Source organism: Sinocyclocheilus rhinocerous, unplaced genomic scaffold (assembly GCF_001515625.1).
Source record: "Sinocyclocheilus rhinocerous isolate Xijiao unplaced genomic scaffold, SAMN03320098_v1.1 scaffold1056, whole genome shotgun sequence".
NCBI classification, from domain to species: Eukaryota; Metazoa; Chordata; class Actinopteri; order Cypriniformes; family Cyprinidae; genus Sinocyclocheilus; species Sinocyclocheilus rhinocerous.
In genome coordinates, this window is record NW_015659698.1 from 37,220 (window position 1) to 52,612 (window position 15,393).

The window sequence follows — 15,393 nt, forward strand, 5'->3', positions numbered from 1 at the left end:
TGTGCCCCCCCCCCCCTTTAAAAGCAAGAGTGTTTTATAATGGATGCTGGCTGAAGGTATTTTAGTTTATGCTGTGGTCAGTGGTTTAGTGATTCTGAATGGATCCGTATAGTAGTACAGTCAGGTCAAGACAGGAGGTTTAGTGGAGGTTTGGCGTCTTCCTGTGGTCCTGTTTGGCTTGCTTTTTTGTATTGAAAATGTTTTAAATTATTGATTGATTTATTGATTGTGTCATTATAAATATGTCACATCTTACCAGCAAACATACACTCATTCACATCCTTCTCGTCACTCTCTTGAGGCAGAAGTCTCCAAACTCATCCTTTCTAGTCATCCTACTACTTGTCCGCTTGATCCTATTCCATCTCATCTCCTTCAAGCCATTTCTCCTGCCGTTGTACCTGCACTCACTCACATCATTAACACATCCCTTCACACTGGTGTTTTTCCCTCAGCATTTAGACAGGCTCGTATAACACCACTACTTAAGAAACCCACCCTTAACCCATCTCTTTTAGGGAACTACAGACGGTTTCCCTTCTTCCTTTCATTGCAAAAACACTTGAACGAGCTGTGTTCAACCAAGTCTCTGCCTTTCTCACACAGAACAACCTCCTCTACAGCAACCAGTCTGGTTTCAGAAGTGGACATTCAACCAAGGCTGCCTTGCTCTCAGTTGTTGAAGCCCTAAGACTGGCAAGAGCGGATTCCAAATCTTCAATACTTATCTTGCTGGATCTGTCCGCTGCTTTTGACACGGTTAACCACCAGATCCTCCTGTCAACCCTATTGGCAAAGGGCATCTCAGGAACCACACTCCAGTGGTTTGAGTCTTATCTCTCAGATAGGTCCTTCAAAATATCTTGGAGAGGTGAGGTGTCCAAGTCGCAACATCTAACTACTGGAGTGCCTCAGGGCTTAGTTCTTGGACCACTTCTCTTCTCTGTCTACATGGCATCACTAGGTTCTGTCATTCAGAAACATGGCTATTCATATCACTGCTATGCTGATGACAATCAACTCTATACCTCTCATTCCATCCTGATGATCCAACGATAGCTGCTCGCATCTCAGCTTGTCTAACAGACATTTCTTGCTGAATGAAGGACCATCATCTTCAACTCAACCTTGCCAAGACAGAACTGCTTGTGGTTCCATCAAACCCATAATTTCATCACAATTTCACCATCCAGTTAGACACATCAACCATAACTCCTTCAAAAACAGCCAGAAACCTTGGAGTTATGATTGATGATCAGCTGACTTTCTCAGACCACATTGCTAAAACTGCCCAGTCCTGCAGATTTGCTTTATTCAACATCAAGAAGATCAGGCCCTTTCTTTCAGAACATGCAACACAACACCTTGTTCAAGCTCTTGTTCTGTCCAGGCTGGACTATTGCAATGCTCTCTTGGCAGGTCTTCCAGCCACTTCTATCAAACCTCTACAATTAATCCAAAATGCTGCTGCAAGATTAATCTTTAATGAGCCAAAAAGAACGCGTCACACCTCTGTTTATCAGTTTGCACTGGCTACCAATAGCTGCTCGCATAAAATTCAAGACATTGATGTTTCCAGAAACCTTGGAGTTATGATTGATGATCAGCTGGCTTTCTCAGACCACATTGCTAAAATTGCCCGGTCCTGCAGATTTGCTTTATTCAACATCAAGAAGATCAGGCCCTTTCTTTCGGAACATGCTTCACAACTCCTTGTTCAAGCTCTTGTTCTGTCCAGGCTGGACTATTGCAATGCTCTCTTGGCAGGTCTTCCAGCCAGTTCTATCAAACCTTTACAATTAATCCAGAATGCGGCAGCAAGATTAATTTTTAACGAGCCGAAACGAATGCACATCACACCTCTGTTTATTAATTTGCACCACTGGCTCTGCACCCCTTTACCTAAATTCATTACATCAGACTTATGTGCCCTCTAGAAGCTTGCGTTCTGCAAGTGAATGGCGCTTTATTGTGCCATCCCAAAGATGCACAAAATCACTTTCTCTGACTTTTATATTAAAGGTTCCCTCCTGGTAGAATGACCTGCCCAAATCAATTCGAGCATCTGAGTCCTTAGCCATCTTCAAGAAGCGGCTAAAAACACATCTCTTCCATCTTTATTTGACCATCTAACTCTAGCACTCTCTATTCTAATTTGGTTTTCTTTTCCAAGTGAAGTCAGCTTTGTGTTTTTTACCCTCCCTCTTTCTCTTTATCACTCTCTCTCTCCCCTCCGTCTTTTTCTTTTGGATACAGTGCATGACTTTATTATACTCTTGGTATTTCTGGGTTTCTGTGTCAGTGGCATGAAGAAAATCTCAAACAAAGGTCTTTTCACACTGGCTGACCACATAAAATCAATTATTTTCAATGACGCACAAATGAACACGTGTAAGTTAATACTTTTATTCAGCAAGTATAAATGCATTTATAATGTTACAAAATAAATGCTGTTCTTTTGAACTTTATATTCATCAAAGATTCCTGAAAGAAAATCATGATTTATTATTAAGCAGCATACATTTTAAAAAGAAATGTTTCTTGAGCAGCAAATCAGCATATTAGAATGATTTCTGAAGGATCATGTGACACTGAAGACTGGAGAAATGATTCAGAAAATTCAGTTTTGCCTTCACAGGAATTAATTACATTTTAAAATATATTCAAATAGAAACCATTTCACAAATTATGTTTTACTTTGTATCAAATAAATGCAGCCTTGGTGAGCATACGACAAAAAATAAATAATTTTATTATAAATAACTAATAGTTATTTAACTATTATTAAATAACATTAGAGACATTAAAAAAATCTTACAGATCCCAAACATTTAGTATATGTACCTCTCCATAACTGTAGTGTGGACTTTAAATTGCGCTGTAGACTGTGAAAGTCATTTACTCTAATAAGAACAGCTGCGATAGGGCCAACTTTTATTAGAGTGGGAGGAGGAGAGTGGGGAAAAACTCCACTGGTTTTGTCTCTTTTTTTAAATTTTTTTTTTTTTTTTTTTTCTACAAATTGCAGCAACAGTTTGTGTCTTGGAATTCCTGTTGAAACTCCAGTCCAATCTCTCACTCTCTCTCTATCTCTCTCGTTCTTTAGCTCTTTCTTTTTCTGTAGGCTGTTTCTGTGTAGCCCTCAGAATCCCCTGACCCCTTTCCCTCCCCTCTCAGATTTGACCCACATAATGCCTGTGAAAGTATGACAAACGAGAAGCGAGTTGAACCCCTGCCAATCAGCTCTGTCTTTCTCTCTCTCTCTCCCACAGACTCCTCCACCACCCCTTAACTCAGCTTTCCATAGAGTCGCATGCAGCTGTAAACAGGATCTCAGAATCATAACATGAAACTATCACCAAGTCTAGCCGTTTTTACTGTCGCTTTTGATTGAATTTAATGTTGAATAAAAGTGTTAATTTCTTTTAAAGCAATATGGCCCATCTCGTACCGTCTTAAATCCGGTATGGTAAAGTACATTTTGTATACATTTTTTAATATTGACTTTTTGACTTAAATTGTTTTGTTGATATTTGTGTCATTACTCAAGTCCCTGCAATGTAAACCATGTGTTTCAGTATTTTTGTCCCTGAGGAACTGACGTATTAGTCTGTGGTCTGGGACGGCCCTTGCCTTGGATGGGCTTCAGTTGGCGCTCCCAATGAGATCTCACAAGAAACAAGGAGTTTTTCAGAGGTGGCTATTAAGAAAGCCACATTAAAGAGCCTCTCCCCACTGTAGCGCTTCACATACTGATTACAGGCATTAAGATTTTAAAGTGGGAGTATGACGCACTAACAGTTTCTTAATGAAGTTTCTCTTCTTCTTCTGTATCTATCCCTTTTTTCTGCTTGCATAATTCGTCCTGAAGCATCCTGTTTGAAGCTGAGAGGCTGCTCTCTTTTACTACGTCTTTGACTATGGCATTTAAACTCCAAGACTGAACCCACGATAGCGTTGTTTGTTATTGAAATACATCATCTTCCTTAATTTAGACCGCCTGACTCTTCCTTTCCACTGCCCCACTTTTGGATTTGCCCCTCCCTGACCGAGCGTCTCCTCAAAGGGGTCTTTGGGATCATGTTGCCCGAAGCACTAACCTTCTGGACAACTTCCTGTCCAGAATCAACTCTATATTCAGCTTTCCTCTTGCATTGTGACCAAAAGTCCAATTGTTTTTGTTTGTGGTATGAGGAGGGAAAAGGAGGAAAGCAAACATCAGATGCTTTTGTCCAAGGTTTCCTATGGCTATACACATGCGCACATTCATAATTACATGCACAAACAAAAACATGGGGGCGATTTAACCTCCTGAGACCCTGTGACCTCATATGAGGACATTATATTTTGGTGTATTTCTCTGAGACTATACATGCCACAGGAGGTTAATTCCATTTTGGCTAAAGTTTTGATGATAATGATGATTATAATTGTTGTTGTTAGTAGTAGTACTATATTTAGTAGTATAATTCTATTAATTTTAATAAAAAATAATAATATTTTATTATTATTATTGTTGTTGTTGTTTGGTTATATTGAGTGGTTTCTATAAAAACAATGTGAATGTGGCGTTCTCTTTTGCATGGCTCACAAAATGAGATATTTAGCACAATGTCCAAGCTGCACTTTTGCCGTAAAATTATGCATTTATAGTTGTCGTCACCATCCACTTTCATTGTGTACATTTTGCATTCAGATTTTAGTTTTTCCTTGTTGATCTAAATTTTACATTTTTAAAAAAAAGTATTATTTATTACTTGTATTACATACACTACCATTCAAAAGTTTGGGGACGGTACATTTTTAAATGTTTTTGAAAGAAGCCTCTTATGCTCACCAAGACTGCATTTATTTGATCAAAAATAATCATGGGGTGACTTAATTTCATTTTTGGCTAAAGTTGATAATGATGATTATTATTGTTGTTGTTAGTAGTATATTTAGTAGTACAATTCTTTATTCATTTTAATAAGGAAAAAAATGATAATATTGTATTATTATTATGATTATGTCGTATGGTCATATTGAGTGGTTTCTATAAAAACAACAATGTGAATATGGCGTGACTGTCAGTCTACCGATCAAGCACGAAAAGTTGTCTGCGACCTTCAACTACACTTAAGAGTATTTTTTAAAAACATTTTTGAACATTGTTTTTTTTTTTTTATATATATTAATATTTACAAGGTGAAAAAAGGTTAACTGAGGTTATGCTGTTTTTTTGTTGTTGTTTTTTTTAGTTTTTCAGTCTGTCAAATTAACTGAAAATATTAAGTTTGGTTTGTTAGAAAGTAAAGTCCTTTGTCACGACTCTCACTATGTTGCTGAATTCTGTCATAATTGATAATTTCATAACTGATAAAAGTTTTGTAAAAGTTGTTCCTATGTGCATGTTTTATATTGTGGCATATTAACATTACCTTCTCTAAAGAGGTAAGCATTTTTGATGGTGCTCCTAAATGTTTTTAAATTGAAGTGAAAAATTTTTTGCTTTTAGTGAAGTCAGACAAATATATTGCTGTTTAGTGCAAATATATTGCTGTTAAATGGCTGTTTATTGTACATTGCTGTTTAATAAGTTGTTAGAGAGTGCTCTGGCTGAAGTCCAGTGGTGACAGGGAGAGCAAATTAAAAGAAAGCGCTGTGACAGTGAAAAGCATCTTGTGTGAGCAGAGTTCAGTGGAGAGTGAGTTAAGATGGTCTCCTCTAACAAGCTCCCTCACCGATTCTTTCAAGCTGAAGAAGCTCGGAGCTCAGGCTAATTAGAGTGAGTCAGACAGAAGTGGCTGCTAGATGCTGATCCACTCTCCCTGCAGACAGCATCCCAATTAGCCTCTACTCACACCCTACACAGAGACCGCAGCAGCCCCAGGACTCTTCTCGTCTCAGCCAAATACATACCTGGGTTACAATACCCCGAGAGAGTCTCTTGTTTTGCTGACTCACTGGGTTTTCAATGGACTTGAAGGTCAAATTACTTTCTCTCTCCCACACCTGTAATACACAATAAGAAAGATTGTCTTTTATGGGTTTAGTTTTTGTAATGCTTTTGAAAGTTCATGAAGATAGACAAAGGTGTGTGAAAAACAAATGTTTGGCAGTTGGGCATTAACCTGTTTTTTTTTTTCTGCTATTACCTCCTTTAATAGTTGGCATGAGGGTAAGGCTGCTTGAAGAATACATTACAGTGCCATTTACTGGCCAGTCTTATAGCTTTAGGTTTTGCTTTGTTTTTCATGTGTTAGCTGTTAAACATTATTATAGTGTGTACATGCTTTCTCTTTGAGATCTACAATGCCTCTTTTATTACCCATCTACACAGTTACTCTACTATAATAGGGGTTGTTTTCTTACATGTCCAGGGTGTCAGTCTTAAAGGCACAGTTCACCCCAAAATGAAATTTCTGTCATTTACTCACCCTCATGTTGTTCCAAACCTTTATGATTTTCTGTGGAACATAAACGGAGGAATCTGAATAATGTAAAGTTACAATGAATGGGAAATGGAGCGTGCAAGCTTTAAAAAAATAAAATGACCATAAAAGTGTCCACATGTGTTACATGTGTAATTCATAATAATCCTCCTATCCAGTGGTCTGTTAACAGTGCCATGGAAAACATCAGTCAGATTTGTGAATTCATCTTTCATACAAGTTTTGTGAAATGAAAAAAATCTCACAAATTGTGATTAATGATGACATAATATTAGTTTTTGAACTATTCCTTTACATTTGTGTTTATTTCAGTAATCTAATTGTATTTTTTTTGGAATATACTGTTTATGGATCACTATTACTATTATGTACACTTTAAAGAAAACCCCAACCCTACTATGAGCAGTAGTAGTAATAATGATGCTTACCTCTGTAAAATAGTGATGCACCAATATTTTTTACTGAAACCCAAATTAAAGTTTTCATTTTGCCAAAAACAGAAACCGAAAATAAAGCTTGGGTAACTAAAAGTGGGCAATTGAACTCTATATGCTTTTCAATGTGTTGTGTTCTCAAGTGATAAATTAAAACAGATGTAATCATGTTCTTTGGCAATGAACTGCCTTTCAATATTTCAGGTGAACTAATTTTTTATATTGCTACTCTAGCATCATTTTTGCTCACGATGAAGTGAGTCCACACTATGTGCACAAAAGAGATGCTGACACAGTCAAAATGCAATATTGGAAAAGCTAATTAAACGTTACTGTTTCGGTCAGTGGTTTCGGCCCTCCAAAATAATTTTGGCTAAAACCGAATTTTTTATTTTTATTTTTTGTTGTTTTAGCCATATATTTTTGGTTGCTGCAATTTTGGTACATCACTATTCTTTAGAAACAGCAAAGTTGATTGAGAACTTTGCCCGCACCAGACATGTGTCAAGCCCTTGTCTTAGCCAAGATGAAGTGTAATATAAACACAGGATAAATGCCAGCGTAGTGGAACATTCTTTCAAAGCGATTTCGTTAAGACACATGGGTTCAACAATTCTGAAGAAAAATAGACTGAAGGAAGAGAAAGAGGGAAATAAAGCAGTCCAACTGGGGCTGGTGAGAGAGCAGTAGGTCTCTGTGTTTTCATTTCTCCTCTCCTTACAGTGAGAGCAGCAGAGGTTTGATCTCCACACACTCTGAGAATCTCAGGCGAACACAGACACAGCACATTCTCTTTGCTCTAAACATGCACAAACATAAGCAGATAACCTTCAGAGAACAGGCTCGCTCTCTTTCTCTCAAATAAACACAGATCAACAGTCATGCTCTCTCAACAAACCCATTCAAAGAGAACAAGAATGCCATCTGAGTGTCAGAACATCTTGACATCTTGGCAGGTTTTTCTTCAGAAAACGTTAAAATAAAATAGATTAAATAAATAATAAAACATGCTTTTCTTAAAAAAAAAGTTCAGACTTTGTAAAATTAGTCAGCACACATGTATCAAAAGTGTGCTTTCTCCTCCTCTAGGTGTTTCAGGACCTGGGTGTGAGTGTCCTGTCTGGCGCTTCAGAGGGGTATAACGTGTGTCTATTTGCGTATGGACAGACGGGCTCAGGGAAAACTTACACCATGATGGGAACTCCAGTGAGTAACAGTACTTGACAGAGATAAAGTCATTGGTGAAGCATTATTTCAACCTAAATATTATGTGTCCTCTTTATCTGTGCAGGACTCCATTGGACTGACACCAAGGATCTGTCAAGTAAGTCGCTGTAATTTAAGTGATAGTTCACCCAAAAATTAAAATTCTGTCATCAGTTACTCACTCTCATGTCGTTCCAAAGCCACTTTTGTGATTTCTGTCCCTTCACTGAAAGTCTGCGCAACCAAACTTTGACGCTTCAAAAAGTTCATAATGACATTGTAACCGTGTACTTGAGAAGTTTAATTCAAGTCTTCTAAAGAGATACAATCAATTTAAACACACATGCATCAAGCAAGTACAGTTAAACTTGCGTTTCCCATATTTGATGTGCATAAAAAAGTGGTTGTGTCTTTTCGGAAGACTTGGATTGATGAACCGCTTGATACATATGGATTACTTTTATGATGTCTTTTGAACTTTTTGAAGCATCAAATTTTTGGTTGCATAGACTTTCAATGGAGGAACAGAAATCTCTCAGGTTTCATCAAATACATCTTTAATTTTGTTTTGAAGATGAATGAAAATCGTATGGGTCTGTAACAACATGAGGGTGAGGAAATGATTTGAGTACATGGAAAAAAATTCATTTTTGGGTGAGCTATCCCTCTAATAATGATATTTCTTTACCAGCTTTTCATTTTGTCCATGGGGTTACCTATAAATATGTTCTTACTAAATAAGCCTCTCTTTTGCCATTTATTAAAGGGTCTTTTTAGGTCTGGAGTTGAATCTGCAGATGGACAGAGCTGTAGAGTTGAAATAAGGTGAGAAGGAAACCCTCCGTTTCTTTTTCTTTGACTCTTTCGCAACAGAATCAGCAAGCCTGTCCTGTGAATGAAGCAAGAAGTATGCCTGTAAGCAAAAGCAAATCACAACCTCGTTTTCCCTCTCAGTTTTTTAGAGATCTATAATGAGCGTGTGCGTGATCTGCTGAGACGTGCGGAGCAGAAGAAGCCAGCACCCCTGAGGGTTCGAGAACACCCAGAGAAGGGGCCCTATGTGCAGGGTGAGTGTTCACTAAAGCAAACTTAAAAATGGCCTTCATGCTGATTTGTTGTAGAAAGTCTGGTGAAGCCCTTCAAACAAAGTCAAATTACCTTGTGTAAGCAGTACTAATGAAAACATGAGGAAAACGCTCACTGTGTTATACCGTATGATGAATGGTTGTGTATTTTTATTAAAGAGGTAAAGGTATAAGTTATTCGTTCCTGACTGTTTGCATTTGTAACTCAATTCCCACCACAGCTTGTGCTGAGAGTAGCCAGCGTGTATGACTGTATCTGCTCCTCCTCTTTCTTTTGCGCTCTCTCTCTGTCTCTCTCTGTTTCTTCTTGTCCAACATCCAGTCATTGTGTGTTTTAAGAGAAAGCCCAGTGCAGCAAAGGAAGTGACCTCGCTATAATATACGAATAAATACATATATATGAATAAATATACCTTTTCTCATTCAATTATTCAACTCATCTTTTCAATTATTTTGAACCATTTTGAACCATTTTGTTAATTCCTGACAGATTAACAACCAGTTGGACAACTAGAAAGTGTCCAAATACTAAAATGAATAATATATTTTAAGACCTAACAACTAAATGTTTCATGTAAATGTTTTGCTTGCAAAGTTGCACACGACAACTGGGACCAAACTCAGGCCCGATTACACTCTAAAAGACCAATTAGTAAATGTTTTAGCACCACAGGCCACTTTACGTACTGAAAGATGATTTAGCATCATCTCTTCCTGATTTTGTTCCTTTTACAAGGACATTTCTATTCTCTAGCAGGAAGAGAGTGTCTGTGACTCAAATTGTGGGAAAGGATGACGATGCTGTTATGTGTATATCATAGGCCTTTCTCAGCATGTAGTGACCGACTACAAACAAGCAGTGGATCTGCTTGAAGAGGGCATTGCTAACCGCATCACAGCCGCTACACACGTCCATGATGCTAGCAGTCGATCTCATGCCATCTTTACCATTCAGTACACACAGGTTTGAATCTCACTCAATTCACAGCAACTGAAAATCTCTCATCAGTCTTTTAATCACAAACTGCATTAGACTACTAAATGGCTGCTGGTCACACTAGATATTTCACACTAGATATTTAGCTTTATTATCCATGTGCCAAAAATTTAATGAAATCACCTTTACAATACTGCTTTTGTACAGTTTGGGGTCAGTAAGTTAATGCTTTTTTTCAGCAAGGATGGAATAAATTGATCAAAAAAAAATAGTAAACATTTATAATGTTACAAAAGATTTCTATTTCTAATAAAGGCTGTTCTTTTGACCTTTTTATTCATGCAAGAATCCTGAAAAAAAATTACAGCTTTCACAAAAATAATATAATACAAAAATATTAATCAGCGCAACTATTTTCAACATAGATAATAATAAGAAACAGCCAAATTAGCATATCCATCGTGGGAATAAATGGCATTTTAAAATGTATTATTTATTATTTTAAATTGTAATTGTAAAAGTTTTTACTGTCTTCACTGTATTTATCAAATAAAGGCTTCTTTCAAAAACATTAAAATAAACTTACCAGCCCCAAACTTTTGAACAGTGGTGTATATTCTTGTGAAAACAGTGGTTTCTTCTTGTAGGCTATTCTAGAAAATAACCTTCCCTCAGAAATAGTGAGCAAGATCAACTTGGTGGACCTGGCTGGCAGGTTAGTGTCTTTGTTTGAGCTTAATTAACCAAAGTCTCCTCCTCGTTTAGAATCCAGAATATTGCTTTCACTGACATGAAACAATGATATATGGCCAAGTTGCCCTCTAGTGGTTGGTCACATAATGGTGAACCGTAAATGGCTAACTTGACTTGAAACATCTCTCTTTGTGCTGTGACAGTGAACGAGCCGACCCTCAATACTGCAGAGACAGAATAACAGAAGGCGCCAACATCAACAAATCTCTTGTCACCCTTGGCATCGTCATTTCTGCTCTTGGTAGGCACTGGCCTTCTATACTCTTATTATCCTCTCTTATCTTCTTTGTCATCACATTTTGCTTTGTTGCTCTAGCCCAAAACTCTCAGATGTTCAGCAGCAGTCAGAGCATTAACAGTGTGCTCAGTGAGGGTGAAGGGAGCACTGTGGGTAGTCAGTCCAGCTCTCTGTCAGGCAGCGGGCGCAGACAATGCTTCATTCCCTACAGGGACTCTGTCCTCACCTGGCTTCTCAAAGACAGTCTGGGCGGCAACTCCAAAACCATCATGATTGCAAGTAAGTCATTCAGAGTGAAGATTTGCTGTTTGTTGCATCGGTTTCAGTGCTAGAGGCGCCAACATCAACAAATCTCTTGTCACCCTTGGCATCGTCATTTCTGCTCTTGGTAGGCACTGGCCTTCTATACTCTTATTATCCTCTCTTATCTTCTTTGTCATCACATTTTGCTTTGTTGCTCTAGCCCAAAACTCTCAGATGTTCAGCAGCAGTCAGAGCATTAACAGTGTGCTCAGTGAGGGTGAAGGGAGCACTGTGGGGAGCCAGTCCAGCTCTCTGTCGGGCAGCGGGCGCAGACGATGCTTCATTCCCTACAGGGACTCTGTCCTCACCTGGCTACTCAAAGACAGTCTGGGCGGCAACTCCAAAACCATCATGATTGCAAGTAAGTCATTCAGAGTGAAGATTTGCTGTTTGTTGCATCGGTTTCAGTGCTAGTGGAATTGATTCAGAGGTTCATTTTCCTCCAGCTGTCTCACCATCCAGCAGCAGCTACAATGAGACTCTAAGCACCCTCCGATATGCAGCTCACGCCAGGAACATCGTCAACAAGCCAAGAGTCAATGAGGTGTGTCCAAATGTATCCAAATGTCTGTAGAACTTGCTGTACCAACATCAACAGAAAATGATGTTAATGAAACTGAAACCAAACCTCTTGTTTTACCTTAGGACGCCAACGTGAGGTTGATCAGAGAACTGCGAGAGGAAATTGATCGTCTGAAAAGCATGCTGCTGAGTTTTAAAATGGTATCAGACTTTAACAGCTCGACCTGACTAACTGCAACACATGTTTTGAGTGTCACTGTCAACTAATTGCACCAACATTACAAGCCATTTAGAACATGTATCTGAAGTTTACTAATGAGCTATATGCAGTTTGAAGTTGACAAATGAGATTTCAATGTGGGCAGGACTACTTTGTACCATAAACAGTAGCAGGAACCAAGTCTTGTTGTCATGTGCTGTTTACTGTTGCAGCTGGTTAGGATTAAAATGGAATGGACACTTGTCAGGTGCCCAGGTTAGGACATGGTGTTTCAAGGCTATTGATTTCCACATTTATATAAGTTAAAAGTTGTGCTGACTGATAATTGTCTTTTCCATCCACAGCAGAGGAACCCCAGTCCGTCTCTCAGTGATGAGAGAGAAGGCAGCTTGTCTGATATAGTCCTACAGAATGAACTGAAGGTTAGTCCACCTACTTGAAACACTGGAGTCTGATATTAATTCTGAGCTAGTTCTGTACGAGCTCTTATTTATGTACACTGCTGGTTAAAAATTTGGGGCCCATAAGATTTTTTGTTTTTGAAAAAAGTCTCTTATGCTTACCAAGGCTGCATTTTATATCTTGCAATGTGACTTTATATATCATGATTGCGGATTGGTTTCTTACAATTTTCACAATTAAATCTCGCTATTGCGACTGCTCATACTTGCGTCTATGTCTTGCAGCTGCAGCTTTCTTGTTATTTTGACTTCATACCTCACAATGTGGCTTTAAATCTTGTCATTTTTGCTCGTTATCTTACAATAGCAACATAATTTAATGTAAATGCAACTTTATATCTCGCAATTGTGACACTACACATTGTGACTAAATCAGTTGTGGTTATGAATCTTACAATCAAGACTTAATTCTCATAATTCTAATTTTCAGTCACTCATGTTTCCTCTGCAGGTGGAGCAGCTGACTAAAGACTGGTCTGACAGTTGGTGTGATAAGCGAGCCCTGTTGGAGCGCTACAGTGTGGACATTAACCAGGACAGAGCAGGAGTTCTCATTCACTCGCTCTTGCCCCACCTCATCGCTCAAGAGCCAGACGTCCTCAGCACAGGGGTCACCATCTACCACCTTCGGGTAGAATTATTCAGCTAGTTATACGCAATACATTGCTTTTTCCTGTTGCTTTTTCCCTTTACATGCATATATCTTTCAGCTAGTCTTCTCTCTCTTTCGGGTCATTAACCAATGATTCTTTCTCTTTTCCCTCCAATAGATTCTCCCTTCATTTCTCTTCTGTCTTTTCTACTCTTGTTCTGTGTATAAAACTCTTGAGATACCTCTCACAGGAAGGTAAAACAGCCCAGAGCTTTGGTCATATGGTCCAGACATTCCCCCCTCTTCTTTTCACTTTCCTCTTTTGTACTGAGTTACTTAGTGGTGTTTACGTAAATTTGTGCAAAGAGGTTAGTACTGATAGCCCGTAAAAGGCTCACCGCTGTGCAATTTCAGCAGTTTTCTTTGCTTTAAAAGCTCAATCCACCTGGGAGTGATTGTGTGCCCATGTGTCCGGGCTTATATAAGCAAGCATTTTATCCTTCATAAACAGTAGACAAATCCCTTGCTTGGCTTTGAGATGTATAAGGAACAAAAAAATAAGACATGGAAGAAGAAAATGTTTTGTTTTGGAACGTGGCATATACTAAATCCTCACATTGACCCCTATTAATGTTTGTTTTATTTTGGTGCTACAGGAAGGGGTGACAAGAATCGGGCCTCAGGATGACAATCTGAAAGAGCCTCACATAGGTATCTCATATTCATCTTAGCATCTTTAAGTACTATGGTCCTTTTACATCCTGTACTAACAGCATTATATTATAGAGTGCTGCAGGGGTTACTTTTTTTTTTGTAGGACTAAACCCAGAAACGAATGAGCAATTTTAGCACTTCCATTTCCAACGTCTCAAAATCAATGAGTTTTTTGAATAGGTGTTTGGTTAAATGCCTGAAATAAGGTCTGTGGTTAACACAAGCTCATGCCAAACAGGGAAACTCATCTACTTGCTAGTCTGCTTTCACAGCCTTGTTGTCTTTATAATCACGCTCTTGCAACTGATTCTAATTCAAATTTTCAGTAAAAAAAAAAAAGTCTGAAAGTCAGAAGTGGTCTGGGTCACAGAACATCTCGATTGTAGCATAATGTATATTAATTAGAGACGTGTGTTAACACCAGTATGTTAAAGGCCTGTTTGGTAATGCATTTGTTTTAAGTGGACAGCAGTGAATAACTTGCACCTCAACCCCTCAGTCTTGCCAGAAGGTTCCACCTGCGAGATTGAGAATAAGAACGGGGTGGTGACTCTGAAGCCAGTCTCGGGGAACATCTGCATGGTCAATGAAAGAGAGATCAAGGAGCCCTGCAGACTTGCACAAGGTAAATGCAATGTGCAGAAAACAACCCACTATACCCATTTCATGTAAGCAAAAACAAAATAAGCAAAACAAAATTATGTATTTACATTTGTGGATATTGAGAGTATCCTGATGTATTATTGTGTCTCTGTTCTCCTAAGGTGCAGTGGTTACCTTAGCAGGACTCCATAAGTTCAGGTTCAACCACCCTGCAGAGGCAGCTGTTCTGAGGGAGAGAAGACGGGTACAGTCTTTGCTTTGCACTGCATACTGTATATCCACTAAAATTACCTTGAGATTAGATGGTAGTTCAGGAAAAATGAGTAGCATCATTTGTTTGTGAATGCCACTTGTTTTGATATTTTGCAGCTAGTACTATGACATTCGGACATTTTTAAGTGTGACTTATTTTTTTAGATCTTTTAAGTTGTCAGAAGAGACTTTTTAAAGGGTTAATTCACCCCAAAATGACAAATGTTAACATGTACTCATTAAACATGATGATTAAACATCATTGTTACATACCAGAATTATTTTCTTATCTTATTCTTATCTCTTTTTTTTTTTTTATCTATGCAGATCAGTGATGGAGGTCTGGTCTACAACTCTACAGAGCTCAACTCACCCAGTTCTGACACCAGGTAAATGTTTTGTTAAAACCATAGATATATTGTACAAGTTCATAGTGTTTCTAAATGTTGAACTGGTAATGAGCCCTCTGGAGAAAATTGTTTATAGAGTTTACCTTGTGTTGCTTGGTTACTATAGTGAGTATGCAGACAACAAAAGAAATGAGGGATGGAAGTAAATTAGTTTGTTTGCTGTGTTATTGTAAAGCGTTATTTCATTAAATTTGTATTTTTTTTTTTAGTTTCTAATTTTGCAGAAATT

The 15,393-nt window shown here is 38.2% G+C and overlaps 1 protein-coding gene across 1 annotated transcript in view; it reads left to right on the forward strand.

Annotated features, from left to right (window-relative positions):
• Positions 1–15,393, forward strand: part of LOC107724018 (stAR-related lipid transfer protein 9-like) — a 44,302-nt gene that overhangs the window by 13,088 nt on the left and 15,821 nt on the right. The window contains exons 4-19 of the mRNA XM_016532778.1: positions 7,958–8,074; positions 8,160–8,192; positions 8,841–8,899; positions 9,029–9,141; positions 9,981–10,123; positions 10,744–10,811; positions 10,993–11,090; positions 11,166–11,366; positions 11,837–11,934; positions 12,036–12,113; positions 12,477–12,554; positions 13,045–13,224; positions 13,842–13,896; positions 14,399–14,524; positions 14,664–14,746; positions 15,082–15,143. Of these exons, the coding sequence (XP_016388264.1) occupies positions 7,958–8,074; positions 8,160–8,192; positions 8,841–8,899; positions 9,029–9,141; positions 9,981–10,123; positions 10,744–10,811; positions 10,993–11,090; positions 11,166–11,366; positions 11,837–11,934; positions 12,036–12,113; positions 12,477–12,554; positions 13,045–13,224; positions 13,842–13,896; positions 14,399–14,524; positions 14,664–14,746; positions 15,082–15,143 (1,592 nt within the window). The remainder of the gene's footprint in view (positions 1–7,957; positions 8,075–8,159; positions 8,193–8,840; positions 8,900–9,028; positions 9,142–9,980; positions 10,124–10,743; positions 10,812–10,992; positions 11,091–11,165; positions 11,367–11,836; positions 11,935–12,035; positions 12,114–12,476; positions 12,555–13,044; positions 13,225–13,841; positions 13,897–14,398; positions 14,525–14,663; positions 14,747–15,081; positions 15,144–15,393) is intronic.